At 40.1% G+C, this 14,154-nt stretch overlaps 1 protein-coding gene across 1 annotated transcript in view; it reads right to left on the bottom strand.

Moving 5' to 3' along the window:
• RYR3 (ryanodine receptor 3) overlaps positions 1-14,154 on the bottom strand; it is a 607,531-nt gene that overhangs the window by 67,925 nt on the left and 525,452 nt on the right. The window contains 11 exon segments of the mRNA XM_030559417.1: positions 683-2,007; positions 2,363-2,444; positions 6,584-6,688; positions 6,913-7,041; positions 7,606-7,694; positions 8,184-8,264; positions 8,729-8,746; positions 9,007-9,080; positions 10,852-10,928; positions 11,254-11,333; positions 11,533-11,632. Of these exon segments, the coding sequence (XP_030415277.1) occupies positions 683-2,007; positions 2,363-2,444; positions 6,584-6,688; positions 6,913-7,041; positions 7,606-7,694; positions 8,184-8,264; positions 8,729-8,746; positions 9,007-9,080; positions 10,852-10,928; positions 11,254-11,333; positions 11,533-11,632 (2,160 nt within the window).

Genomic DNA, 14,154 nt, shown 5'->3' with positions numbered 1-14,154 from the left:
GGGATTTAGTGAAATGGAACAAGATAAACTGTTCACATCGGGGAAGGACAATTAAAAATAAAGTAAATATTAAATTAACATTAAATAAATTCAGGCAAAGCTATTTCAGAGAGTAGGAAACAAAGGACAGTTTATTAAGTGTAATCAATTAAGCAAACAAAATAAATAAGTTAAGGGGATAATCAGGTACAATTATGGATGAAGAGTATTAGGGAGGAGGCTGAAAGGCACTTACAGAATAGGAGGTTAGCAACTAGGTCTGGAAAGAACCTAGGACACTTTGGGTGCTACTACTCTTTTTGTTCTGTGTTTGTAAAGTGCATGGCACAATGGGATTCTGGTCCAGGACTGAGGTTCCTAGGTGCTAAAGTAATGCAAATAATAAATAGTAATAATACTATAATCTAAATGAACAACAAAAATAATTATTATTAAGTCAAAATTAGGCAGACATATTGGCCTAAGCTCCTTTCCGGCAAATTATTCTTTGTTATAAGATTTAGATAATAAAATTTAAGAAAATGACATTCCCAGAATATGTATTTCATAGGAACAGCAATTGAGTGAGCAAATAAGTTTAGTTATTACTGGAACTTTTAGTAATATATATATATATATATATATATATAATATATATATAATACATTTTTTCTGTAAGGGGCAATAAATTTGTTCCACCTACCTGTGCTTTTCTTTTCCTACGAATGGTGCTTTCCAAAGAGGGAGGGGCATCTGTACCAACTATTTCTGCAACATCACCGAGTCCAGCATCATGACCATGTTTTGAGCCACCTTCTTTTTTTGCATGAATGCCAAAAATATCTGACATTATGTCTGTTTCTCCTTTTTCACCTTTCACAAACTGCACAAATTCAACTCTAATTCCGTGCTCAATGCCTTCAGCCTTCTCTGCTTCTATGACATCATCATGGATTCCAAACTGTGTTGGGTCAGGCATGTCCCCTAATATTTTGGTAACTTTGATGTTTTTGGCTCCTTCAACCAGGCCACCCCCAAACACAGTACTCCAGAGAATCTGGAAAATCCCCCATACAATGGTGAAAAACAACTGGAATAACCCTACAAATAGCATCCAGAAAAAGGAGAAAAACACTTTCACCAATTCCTTTATAGTCATCTTTCTAACTTTTCTGTACTGTTTCCTAAGGTTCCTTAAAGTGACCATTTTTAAAAAGTGGGCAGCATTCCTCTTTACTGCAACACAGGCCATTGCAAAAGCTGAAGCTGATTCCAGAGATTTTTCTTCTTCCTCTTCATCTCCAACTTCCATTACATAATAAGGCTTATCCTCTTCCTCCTCTTCAGGTCGTTCAGCTGAATCTGATTCGGAGATCTGAGATGCTAACTGCATTTCAAAGATTGTGTCCTCACAGAAATTCACAAAGAGCTCCATTTTCTCTTGTTCTCCTCCTTCATTTACAACATCAAATATGAACTGCCTTTTGGATTCTTTCACCTGTGGTTTCTCCCACTGCATTCTACTGGATTCACTGATTTCAAAGTAAACTCTTTCAATTTTCTTGGCTCCACCCATTATTTCAATGCGGCCAAGGTAAGGTTCAAAGTAATTAAGTACACTTGCTGCTGGATCTAGTAAGCACCGAAGGCGTGAATCATTTGGCATGTGCTCTGAAAGGTTAGTTAACAAGACTGCCACATTAAATCCAATGTCTTTGGCTGGCTCATGGAATCTATCCACAAAATCAACATAATTAAACATATCATTTTCATCAGCTTCTGCACAGGACAGCAGGAATTCAAGTTCTGACTGTGTGTATTGTTTCTGACCTTCCATTGCTTTCTGGAATTCTTTCTTTGAGATGATGCCTTTACCATCTGGATCATATTCTTTGAAAGCATCTGAGCTGGTTAGGTCTTTCAATTTGAGGAACATGTCGAAGAACTTCAAGATCATTTCTACATTGCTAGATGATTCTACCAGCGTGTCCACCATCTGTTTTCCGATAGTCCCATTTACAACGTTACCTACATTATATGTTAAAACAGTAAATTATTTGGATCTATAAATACATGTAAAAATAAGTTAATTTCATATTTATGTTCAGAAACGCTACCAAAAAACACTTTTCCAATTTTATTCTTAAATATCCATAATTTTCTTGTAAATATGTTTTTCTGCATTGTCCCTGCTCTTTCAACATTACGTGCACCTTATATAATTCTCGTTTAAACATTTTTAATAAACACTAAATAGCTTTTTGCACTGGCATAATAAAAATGCAATTAAAGAACAATTCTGAAAGATTAATTATTGCATTGTGACAGCTCAGCTTCATAACACTGAAAGTAATAACACATAATTATAAAAAATAGATCTGACCTTCAAGCAGTGACAACAGCATCACAACCATATCCTTCAGGAGATCCAACAATTCCTTAAGTAATTCAATCTGACTGGAATCCTGCAACATAAATGATGTACACATTTTTTTCTTATTGCGAAAAGATACATTTAACAGGAAGAAACAGCATTTGGAATGGTTATCACATACAGTCCTAGTAAACACAGACACATCAGGATCGTTCACAGTCATTTCTATTATGATATATTATAATAATCTCATACAACACAATGTGCCCAACTAGAGCAGATGTGTGAGCATTGGGGTATGTTGTAATAAAGTACAGAGGACTACTGAAGTGGAGACTATTAGTGAGGGAGAGTCTTATTAATTTTGCTAATCCATATATGAGAGAAAACACATAAAAAAATCCATCCCCCCAACATAGCACAATATATTAGGATTCATATTACTAAAACTTTAATATGTTTACAGAATATACCAGAGTACATTAATTAATATAACAAGACCAATATGGATTTAGGTGCCTAACTTTAGGAAGATAGGCACCCAAGTTTGAAAATTCTGCCCAAGATTCATGGTGATGAGAAGGATGTTTATATGCAGATCAAAGGGGAAGAGAGTACAAGAAAGGGAGGGGAATGCTGACTGGAAGTGTGAGAAGCATTGCTGCTCCTCTAAAGTGAAGGAAGAGGCTGCTGGCTGTCAGCAGTGGCTCTCTTTTCTCCTGTGTGGGGGATGTACATCTAGGCTGTTCCCTGAGGCACCAGCTCCGTTTTTCTCCCAGTTCTCCCCATCCTATAATTCCTTGTCATCATACCATATATACTTGTATACAAATCAATTTGGTTTATGAGACAGTCAAAGCATTTTTATCAATGTTTACATCAAAACTGGGTGGTGGAGGAGCGCGAGAGGAGCAGCTTATCCATGGGTGAGGTTACAGATGAGTAACTAAAACTAAATCATAGTTATCAAAATAAATGAACATTTTGTGATCAAGTAATCTTGTTGTTTTTTTTTTACATTTGCTCAATCACTAAGTGACAAAATTTGGTAATCTGCAGTGGTGAAGTTGCGAAGCTCATATTTTTATTACTAGAAAATGACATGATTATTGACATTATTCAAAAATATAAAAGCATTCGAGCTTTAGAAAACTGTAAAACTATGAAAGCGGGTAGGAGTTCTGTGGCACCTTATAGACTAACAAACATGTTGGAGCACGAGCTTTCATGGGTGAATACCCACTTCGTTGGATGCATGTGCTCCAATATATTTGTTAGTCTATAAGGTGCCACAGAACTCTTTGCCATTTTTACAGATCCAGACTAACATGGCTACCCCTCTGATACTGTAAAACTATGTGTTTTATACCTTTTGGGGTAGCTTGTGTTTGTCAGTGTTATGTCAGTTTAATTCAGCTCCAGGAAGATATAGATACAAAATACAATAAAAATACACTAGTTCATGTTGAAGGTTACACATTGGTAACACAGGGGCTGGTTCGTTAGCTATGTGATTTGTTCTGAACACTATGCAAGAGTTCCACATTCAAATGCTGAGTCTCTGGCTCCCTAAAACCAGGCAAACTCTTTATGTTCTGCAGAAACAACTCAGGCCAATCTAAGAACAATAGTGATGGGTTTCAAAGAGTTCCATCCCACTTTCCTAAACTGGAAGGAATGCTAATGTGACATGGGACTTTTAGAAAGGCGGGAAGTAAACTGCAGAGTAAAACTTGCTGAAAACTGTCTGATGGAAAATTTTCCATTTGAAAATACTAATTTAATTAAACCAAAATGTTCTGCAGGAGCAAGTCAATGCTATTGAAACTTTTGATGAAAATCAGACAAACAAGCTGCCTGGCTCACCTTCCTGGGGTCCCAGATACTAGTCCCCCCCACTTCCCTTGTTTCTGGGAAGCTTGGTTTCTCAGAACCCTTGACTCCTCAGCAGCCCACCAGGCAAGCATCTGGGCAGACCAAGAAGCTGACAAGCCAAAAAAAATTTAATTTCCCTCCAAATGGCATTTTTCTTGTCCTTTCTTCCTGAGAAAAATGTTGAGTTTTTTTGCAATTTGGAATAATATTTTTTTTCGTGTGTGGGGATTGGAAAATCCCATTCCCACACAGCTCTACTGGAGAGGGAGGAAGCTGGTAGGACCTTTTACTCCTGAGGGCATTCTGTGCCAAAAAAAAATAAAAATTCTGCACACAATATTTTAAAATTCTGCAAGTTTTATTTGTCAATAAATAAATGCAGAGGCTCCAACATGGCATTGGGGAGCTCAGGCCACTGGCTGCACGAAGGTGGGAGATCACCCTGCAGTCCCCCATCCCCACCCCTAGGACACAGAGTCAGTGGTGAGTCTGCACCCGACCCTGACACAGCATAAGGCCTGAGCCTGCCCCAGCCCCAGAAACACCCTTGGGGCCTGCCTCTCTGTGTCAGGTGCACCAGGTGAGGGCAGGCAGGCTCAACAAGGCAGGATCTAAGTGTGAAGGGGATCAGTGTGGGGGGATCCAGGTGTGGGGTGGGAAGATTTTTTGTGGGATAATCTGGGTGCAGGCAGCTCAGTGGGGGAGGGTCTAGGTGTGGGGGGGATCTGGATGCACATAGGCTCATTGTGGGGGGGAGGTGTACCAGGTGCAGGGGCAATGGGACTTTGCAGGGGAAGGTGGTTGGGGCTCAGCGGAGGGGTCTGCATGTGGAGGTCTCAGCAAGAGAGGGTACTAGGGGAGTGGGGCTTGGTGGGGTGGGGGTCTGGGTGCAGCTAGTTGGGGGTCAGTGGCATGGGGGTCTGGATGTAGGGGCTCAGGGTGTATGGAACTTGTCAGTGTGGGGGGTTGAGTGCAGGGAGCTTAGTGAGGGGTGGTTTTGGTACAGGGGTGGGGGTTCTGAGTCAGGAGTCTGGATGCAGGGGAGCACCAAATACAGGGGTTGAGGTCCAATGGGGTGGGGATCAGGTATGGAGGATTCTGGGTGTATGGGGTGAGGCTTGGTGGAGATGTCTGGGTATGGGAGATCTGTATGCATAGGGATTGGGTGGCTGGGGGACCAGCTCCCCCTACAGTGACCCCTTATCCCTGCAGCTGAGGAGTGATGGGGGGCAGGAGAGGATACCGAGTTTCGTGCAGCTGGGAGAGGTTTCTGGGTCTGCATCTGACAGTCCCAACCACACCTTGGTAGGGGAAGAGGAAGTCCTGTCCCCTCCTGCCTCCAGCCCAGACGGGACTAGCAGCTGTTCCAGGCTCAAGGTAGGAGTCACTGGGTGGGGTGTCCCCAGCCTCGTGGCGATTTACCTCTCTGCTGGCTGCCTGAAACGATGTACCTGCACTGCTAGGGAGTGGTGTATGACTGCTCTTGCAGCTTCCCTTTGTTTCCCTGTCAGAAAGTCTTTTTTCTACGGGGAAGCAAAGAAATCAGCGTGGAACATAAATTCTGCTCATGCGTAGTGGTACAGAATTCCCACGTAAGAACCTTTAAAAATAACCTGCATCTATTATCACACTGCAAATTGTAAATATGCTAATCGGTTCTGTTCTTTTTTGACATAGATGCAAATATCCTATCAGTGAAATGAGGATATTACTATTTATTTCTTTAAAACATTTTACTGTATTTTTTTTAAATCTAAAGCAAATATGATGGATGCCATATAAAATTTCTATTATACTGAGAGATTTTACCATTTTCATGAACATTCTTGTTACATAGCTATTAGTGAAAATGGTAAACATCTTAGAAAACTGTAGAACTTAAATGCACCACTTGTATGTTCTCAACTGATGGAAAGCACCTAATTTCAGAGATAAATCTTTTGAAAAAAGCAAAAACCACCAGATGTTATTTAACGTGGCTTTGAATAAGAAGCTTCAGACTCATTAACATGGTACTTGTAGGCTGGCCATTAAAAAAAAGTCCCTTAGCCATATAAGGGCAATTAGGTAATGAACGATGTGTCTAAAGAGATAATTGAAGCACACTGTATGTTGACATGTTTAAGAGGTTAGCTGACTCACTTGAGCACAGGAGGAGAATCATAATTCATAGAGCAGAAGGCCCAAAAGTTTTTTCTAGGGCTATCATCTAAGTTTAGGGCTGTTGCATAATGAAAATAAGAATGCTATGCACAACTGAACAGAGACCATACTCTTAATTGCCTTATAGCTTTCACTGCACATTTTATGCTTATATAGATGCACTATAGATAATTGTGGAACAACTGAAAATACCTTAGAGAGTTTCATTTGCATATTAGCAAAGACATGAAGGAAGCCAACAACTGCATCCCACAGCCTACTGTGAGCCAGACTCTGCTGGTTACCTATGCAAGGACCCTAAAAATAAAGAAAAACACATATTTTCTTTATGCGTCAATTGGATTTTCACATTATGGACCAGATCCACAATTGATGTAATTGAGCATAGCTCAGTTCAAATCAATGAAGATGAAGCTATGTCAATTGCCAACTTACATCAGCTGAGGATCAGGCAGTGTATATGTAAATACATTTGCTGTAAATATTGAAATTTGAACATCCTGTGTCAGGTTTCCATTTACCTGGATATATTCTGTAAGTGAGTTGAAAATCTGTTTGGTAACAGCCAAAGCTTTAGAGAAGTTACGCTGTCCAGATTCATCAATCATGTTTTTTCCTGAATAGTACCAATAGAAGTCACTAATTGATTCCTAAGAACAAATGACAATGTATTATATTTTTCCACTCTCATATTATATGTTCAGCAATTACCATACAGTATCACATCAACAGAAATTGAAATGGTAGATAGGATTTCACATTTTTATGTGCTTTTATTTCTAACCACAATAATGTTATACAACTTTGTCCAATTATGTATTCTGCAGTTATCTATACTGAAATGCATTATAACTCAGTTGTCTTACAAAGGCACATCTGACAGTTATGGGCTATTTAAAAACTAAGATAACAAGTGCGTACACTTTAATATTGAAGCTGTTAGTTACAGGTCAACTTCATATACAGGATTACCACACTAGTAATCACAAATGAAATTAAATCCATCCAAAATATGTGCAGCCATGAGCATGTGCACCAGGTGAGGGAGGAGAGGGTGCAGGCAGCTTCCTGATTCACCTGGGCACAAAGTGCTGTTTGTAATACTCCCAGTGCAAAGACTACACAAAGCTAGTGCTGCTCCTCTTGTTAGCTTCACAAAAGTGCAAGGGGAGGGGAATAATGTATTCTTTGTTTTGTCTTTTGTCTTTTTTTACCTGAAGACGTAAGAGATAGTCAACAGTGCTGATAATAATATTCACTGTTGTAGTGTTGCCCATCTGAGTACGCAGGAAATTCTGAAAATCTGAAATCACAAATAATTTGTGTTTGATAAATATGTATGTATAAGAAACAAAAAAATAGGAGATTATTCCACTATACTAAAGAGGAAAGTTACTCTTATAGCTACTAATTGTGAAAGACCATCTCATATACACTACACTGAAAAGCAGTGATGCTTATCAAGGATTCTGGACCTTTTATTGAAATATATCATAATTTAAACAAACAACAAGAACTTTTTTGTGAATATTTTGCCATCCATCTTTCTATTAATGGTGAGATGCACAAATTCTGGAATGTCACTACGACTGTTAGTTAAAAAGTGAAAGTTGATTAGATTGCATGGTTTGTCACATTTTGAAAAACCACTTTAGCTTAGAGTGTTGACTGGATTACCTTTAGCAAAAAACAGAAAGTCAATTTGAACAGCATCAATACTAAGGACTACTGTCCTTCCTTTTAAGAGCCTGAATACAATCACTTCCCTGAAAATTCATTCCAGTCTACTTACCATTGTTATGACCTTCACAAAGCAGCTGTAAAAATCTAAACAGATCTCGAGTAAACTCATCATTCTGTAGCACTTTCTCACCTTGAAAATATATAGTACAATGAATATGATCATTGTTTTTTATGAAACATGCAAAACATATATTCTTCAAACAGCATCCTTCAAAATAAGTGATTCTAATAAAAAGCAAATACTGTAAGCTGCTTTAAAGTAATTTTAAATAAATGTACTGAGAGTAATGATAATAAAACAAATTATGAAACAGAAAAAGCAAAAGCCAAAATATTTAGCACTCCAATGCATTCATGGTAAAAACTACTGGACTAAAGTTCTAATAAGTAAATGGTTAGTTGTCAATAAAACCATGCCTTAAATATGAAAGACACTTCTTTAATTAAGCATCAAACTCTTTGTCCAAGCTCAACGCAACCTGCTGCAGACCATAAAACTAAACCTAAAGGATGTCTGGGAAGATGCAATTAAAGAAGATTTCTTTCTGTATTTGCAACACACAATAGCATCAAAAGCTGTAAACCCAAACGTACCACGCTCACGAACGATGACTGTGGATCAGAGAAAAATAATAAGAATACAGGATAAGCAAATTGTAAGTTACATGATAATTTCCGTTCAAATGTTTACTGCTAGAATTTTAATAAACATTAACCATGTTAAAAAGACTAATCTAATCCTAATTTTAATGAGGCTATCAATAAAGAGAGCAATGTGCTACAACAGCTCTGAAAATTCCAGTTTTAGAAGGAAGCATAATAAACTCTTTAATTGTTATTTGAATTAAATGGGTTTTATTCATTATACTTACGAGTTCCTTCTTCAGTAACCATTCCAAGGCCTTCTGCTTTATTCTGTCTCTCAAATGCATTCAAGTCAAGAACACTTTTAACAAAGCACAGAAAATTGAGAAAGTTCTGCTGCTGTATGTAACGGCAAAATTAATTTCCTTTATGAACTCTCTGGAAGCCTTGACCCAAATGTTTTACCCATTGTGATACACACAAACTTGTATATATAAAATGAAACGTTTTAAATAAAAAGGTTTGGAGGGGGATATGGGTCCAGTGTCCGTTTCTGAAAAGATACAGGTTTAAATCTCCTCTTGATATACACCTATTACTACCATTAATATCAAGATGAGTTACACACCTATATGTAGAAGAGAAAAGGAACATAAAATATTGATTCAATCCTGTCTCATTCCGCTTCCCCCCCCCCCAAAGTCATAATTTGAGTTCACTTTATTTCTCATTTGTATGGTTTCTACCAAACTATTATCATTTTAAAGGAACCTGTTGAGAGTCTAATTGTCTTGCAAGGTCAAAATGTATTGAAAGATTGATTTTCTACTCCTGAGGGCATTCTGCACCAAAAAATAAAAAATTCTGCACACAGTATTTTAAAATTCTGCAAATTTTGCCAAAGAAATCTGGAGGCTCCAGCATGGAACTGGGGAGCACAGGCCACTGGCTGCACAGAGGTGGGAGATCACTATGTAGCTCCCCACCCTCTTCCACCGGGACAGGGACTCAGTGGTGAGGCTTCACCCAACCCTGACATAGCACAAGGACTGGGTCTGCTCCAGAAACACCACAGGGCCTCAGCAAGGCAGGATCCAAGTGTTCAGAGGCTTAGTGTGGGGGGATCTAGGTGTGAGTTGAGAGAGTTCTGTGTGGGGCAATCTTGGTGCAGGCTGCTCAGTGGTGGATCTGGGTGTGGGAGCTTGTTGGGGGGTTCTGGGTGCAATGGTATGGGACTCTGCAGGGGGGTCCAGATGAAGGTGGTTGGGGCTCAGCAGGGGGTCTGGGTGTGGGGGGGACAGAGCATGGTGGGGGATTGACTGTGGGGGGCTCAATGGGGGATCCAGATACTGGGGGAGTGGGGCTCAGTGGGGTGTGGATCCAGCTGCATCTGGTTGGGGCTTGGTGGGGAGGGGATCCAGGTGCAGGTGGCTTGTCGCAATGGTCCAGTTGCAGGGTGAGTGGGGCTCATCAGCGGGGTTCTGAGTGCAGGGTATGTGTGTGTGAGACTCAGCAGAAAAGTCTGGGTATGAGGGGGTCTGGATGCACAGGGATTGGGTGGACGGGGGGACAGCTCCCTGTACAGGGATACCTGCCCCTGCAGTGGAGGAATGATAGGTGCAGGAAGTGGGATGGGGGATTTTCAGAGCTTCCTGCAGCTGGGGAGAAACCTGGGGGTGGTTTGATCTGGTCTGACCTCCACATCCCACCCGGGACTAGCAGCTGAGCCCACGATAGGATAGGAGCCACCAGCCGGGTCTTCCCAAGTCCTGCTCCCTGCCCCACAGTGATTTACCTCTCTGACGTCTGCCCTGGGCACCCAAAACATACTGCTAGAGAGGGTCATTGCAGATCACCACTGAGCTAAAACCTACTAAATGCTGTATTACTCTTACATGTGCTTGCTAAGAAATACAAGGTCAGCCTACGCTTTCTTTTCTCTTGGAAGAATATTCCACAGATGAACTTACTCTTCTCAAGTGCCTAAGATCCACAAATACAATTCCCTCTAGATCAATTCCCAGCTCAGTTGTCGATTGCTGTAATCCAACCTTCAAAATGCACCAACTCCGAGCAATTAGTCACCAACCTAGATGCTACTAAAGCTGTAACAACATGGTTTGTGCTTTTACCTGCAAGACTGCATTAAGCCAGAGAGACTCTGAAAAAATCCAGCATCCTTCTTCTCTTTAAGGTAATCTAACATTTTCTAGAGGAGAGAGAAATTTAGGAAAAACTACATAAAAATCATCATAATTTGACAATTTGCCAAATTATCATTGTCATATTGACAAAACTGGCCAGTAATATATTTGATCTTGCTCTTATTAAAATGTAGTTTGCTCTAGCCTTAATCATGTTAGTATGTATCTAACTGTTCAACCAGCCAGACTATTACTCCTCCCATTTTTTGCCATCTAATCTAAAATTAACCAAACTCCTCCCAGCATAAGAACAGTAGTAATAAACTACATTTCTCAAAATAATATGGTTCCTTTACAAAGAGAAGGCTTGTAAAAGTTAAATATTGTTACCTGCTGAACTAAGGTATTACCAGCATTTAGAATGGCAATGCCAAGTTTTAATGTTTCAATAACCATGGGGCCCAGTTCACCTGTCAAAACAATTATATAATAATTAAAATCTGTGCTAACATAACTGATTAGATTGGAAAAGCAGAACAGAGACTACCTAACGTAGTTCATAATATGCATTTAATTTTGATTTATTATATACTATGCAATTAGTAAGCTGATATATTTATATAATTGCATATAGGTTTAACATAATGTAAATACTTCACAGAACTTTACCTTTGCTTGCACTAATCATCTGAAGAACCATCTCAGCAGCTCCACGATCGTGCAGACGAGCTTGCTGATAAAGAGTTTTCTGCTTTTCCATTTCTTTCTCCTGAGTTTGGAAACAAACACCACAGTGAATACACTATTTGCATGTACACATAGCCTGACAAGTATGGCTACAGAGTCAGATTAGTGGCACTCAGGCAGAGCTTGGCTGGACCACAAAATCTGATCCATAATGCACCAAGTGGCCAGAAGATAGGCTTCTCTCTCAAACTGCTCCATTGTTTAAAGAAGAGTTGGTTATACACAGTGTTTTTACTCTTTAAACTTTCTGTTCCTTAATTCATCTATTCCTCACCTGTACATCTCCTCTACAAGAGGGTGGAAAATATTCAGCAACAAGAAAATTTAAAATAGGCAACACTGTCTGAATCTGAAGGATGGATTTTGTTGACTATAGATCTGTGTGCTTGTGCCAAATGTGATCATCAAAATTAGAAGTTGGCTTTGAGCAGGAGGTTGGACTAGATGACTCCTGAGGTCTCTTCCAACCCTAATCTTCCATGATTCTAAAGTGAAATAAGAACTGACCTTTATGTTTTCTCAGCCCTTAAAATAATCTGAACTTTATTAAAGGTTGGGAAATATCTGATTAAAACCACCTCCCTCTTCCTGCAGAATCTTTACCATTCCTGGATGCCACTTCCTAAACCAGTTCTTCCCCTCAGACTGCTGCGTCCTTCCTGTAGTCTACATGTTCGAATCTCTTTAATGGAGCAGTTTTTACGATCCAAATTATTGTGTATTTTTGTGATTTATTTGTACCGAGTACTTCTATTTCAATCTACTTGTGTTTTTTTGTTAGGTATATCCATTGTGTACATAACTAATATTCAAATCAGTTACAATGTTGGTTAAAGCAATAAAGCCTGACTGATTGGTATACTATTACATTTTGATTCAACAATTATATGAAAATTGCTGTAAGTGAATTATATGATTTGAAGAGTATTGGAGAGGCTGTGTGGATAGGGCACTGCATAATGGATAGGGCACTGCACTGCACTGAATCTGGAGATTCCTGGCTCTGATAATCTCTCTTATTATCCATTTATACAATACTTAGCACAATGAGGCTATGATTACAGTGGGGGCCTCTAGTCACTATCATACTACAAATAATTAAAAACCACCACCAGCAGAAATTCCAAATGAGGAGAATACTTACTAACTGGAGGTTCTTTGAGATCTGTGGTCCCTATCTGTATTCCACTGTGGGTTACGTATGTGGCACCACAGGGGGAAAAGGGCAGGTAGCGGAATACACATAGGGACCACACATCTCAAAGAATCTCCAGTTACAGATAAGTAACCTCCTCTTCTTTGAGTAATGGTCCCTATTGTATTCCACTGTGGGTAGGAGGAGGGTGCAAGGATGGAGACACTAGGGCTGAGCAGAATATTGCCATCTCAAAGGAGGCATCAGCAGAAGAGTCCTGCACCAGGGTATAATGTCTTGCAAATGTGTGATTGGAGCCCCACGTGGCCGCTTTTCAGATGTCTAGGAGAGGTACCCTCCTGAAGAGAAGCCATAGTTGTTGCTTGTGTTCTGGTGGAATGAGCTTTTACTCCACGGGGGGGGGGGGGGGGGGATTTAAAAGCTGTGAGCAGAGTAGAATGGAGCCAGAGATCCATTTGGAGCTTCTCTGGGTGGAGATGCTGTGCCTTCTGACTTTCTATTATAGAAACAGTCTAAAGGATTTATTGGTTGGTTTTGTTCTCTGCAAATAAAAGGCCAAGGCTTGCCAAACATTGAGGGAAGTGGAGTCTTTGTTCCTCTGCAGAAACATGCGGTTTTGGGACGAACACAGGTAAGTCAATGGATTGGTTAACCTGAAATTCCTAAACTACTTAAGAGATGAATTTGGAGTGTAGACATTAATAACCTTATCCTTATGGAATACAGTGTGTGGAGGATTTGCCATCATTGCTCCAAGTTCACCAACTCTTCTTGCTGAGTTGATGGCTACAAGACGGTATGGAAAGGAGGGACATGGAGCAAGTAGCAAAAGCTCAAAGTGCTGGAGGATGACTTGGGAGTACTGAAAGAACAAGATTCAGGTCCCACTGGGGAGCAGGCTTCTGAGTAGGTGGGAAGGTTTTTATTAGGCCTTTCTAGAATCTATGGGTCAGTGGATGTGCAAAGACTGAGTAGCCCTGAGAAGTTGGATGCTATGCACTGATCATCGCCAAGTGGTCTTGCAAGGAGCTGATGGACAAACAATGTTTTCAAAGATAAGATGTAGCCCAAGATGAGAGAAATATTTGTAGGCTCTGGGAGAATGCCTCTTTAGAGTGCTCAAGAAGAGGAGTGCTTCCATTTAGCTAGGTAACATTTGGTGGTAGAGTTCTTTCTACTGTTACAGAGGACCTCTCATATGGCTGTGGAGCATGAATGTTCTAAGGATGATGCATATCCAAATACCAAGCTCTTAGGTGGAGTGTACACAGATCGGGATGCTTGAGCTTGCCATTCTCACTGGGTCAGGAGTTCAGGGAATGTTGATAGGATGATTGGTGGTCCAGATGACATCCATAGGATTTGGGAAACCAGAACCGGTGGGGCCA

The sequence above is a fragment of the Gopherus evgoodei genome, chromosome 4, assembly GCF_007399415.2.
Source record: "Gopherus evgoodei ecotype Sinaloan lineage chromosome 4, rGopEvg1_v1.p, whole genome shotgun sequence".
In the NCBI taxonomy this organism is placed as follows: domain Eukaryota; kingdom Metazoa; phylum Chordata; order Testudines; family Testudinidae; genus Gopherus; species Gopherus evgoodei.
The sequence above is the reverse complement of the archived record's forward strand: the minus strand, read 5'-3'. Positions and strand labels throughout refer to the sequence as shown.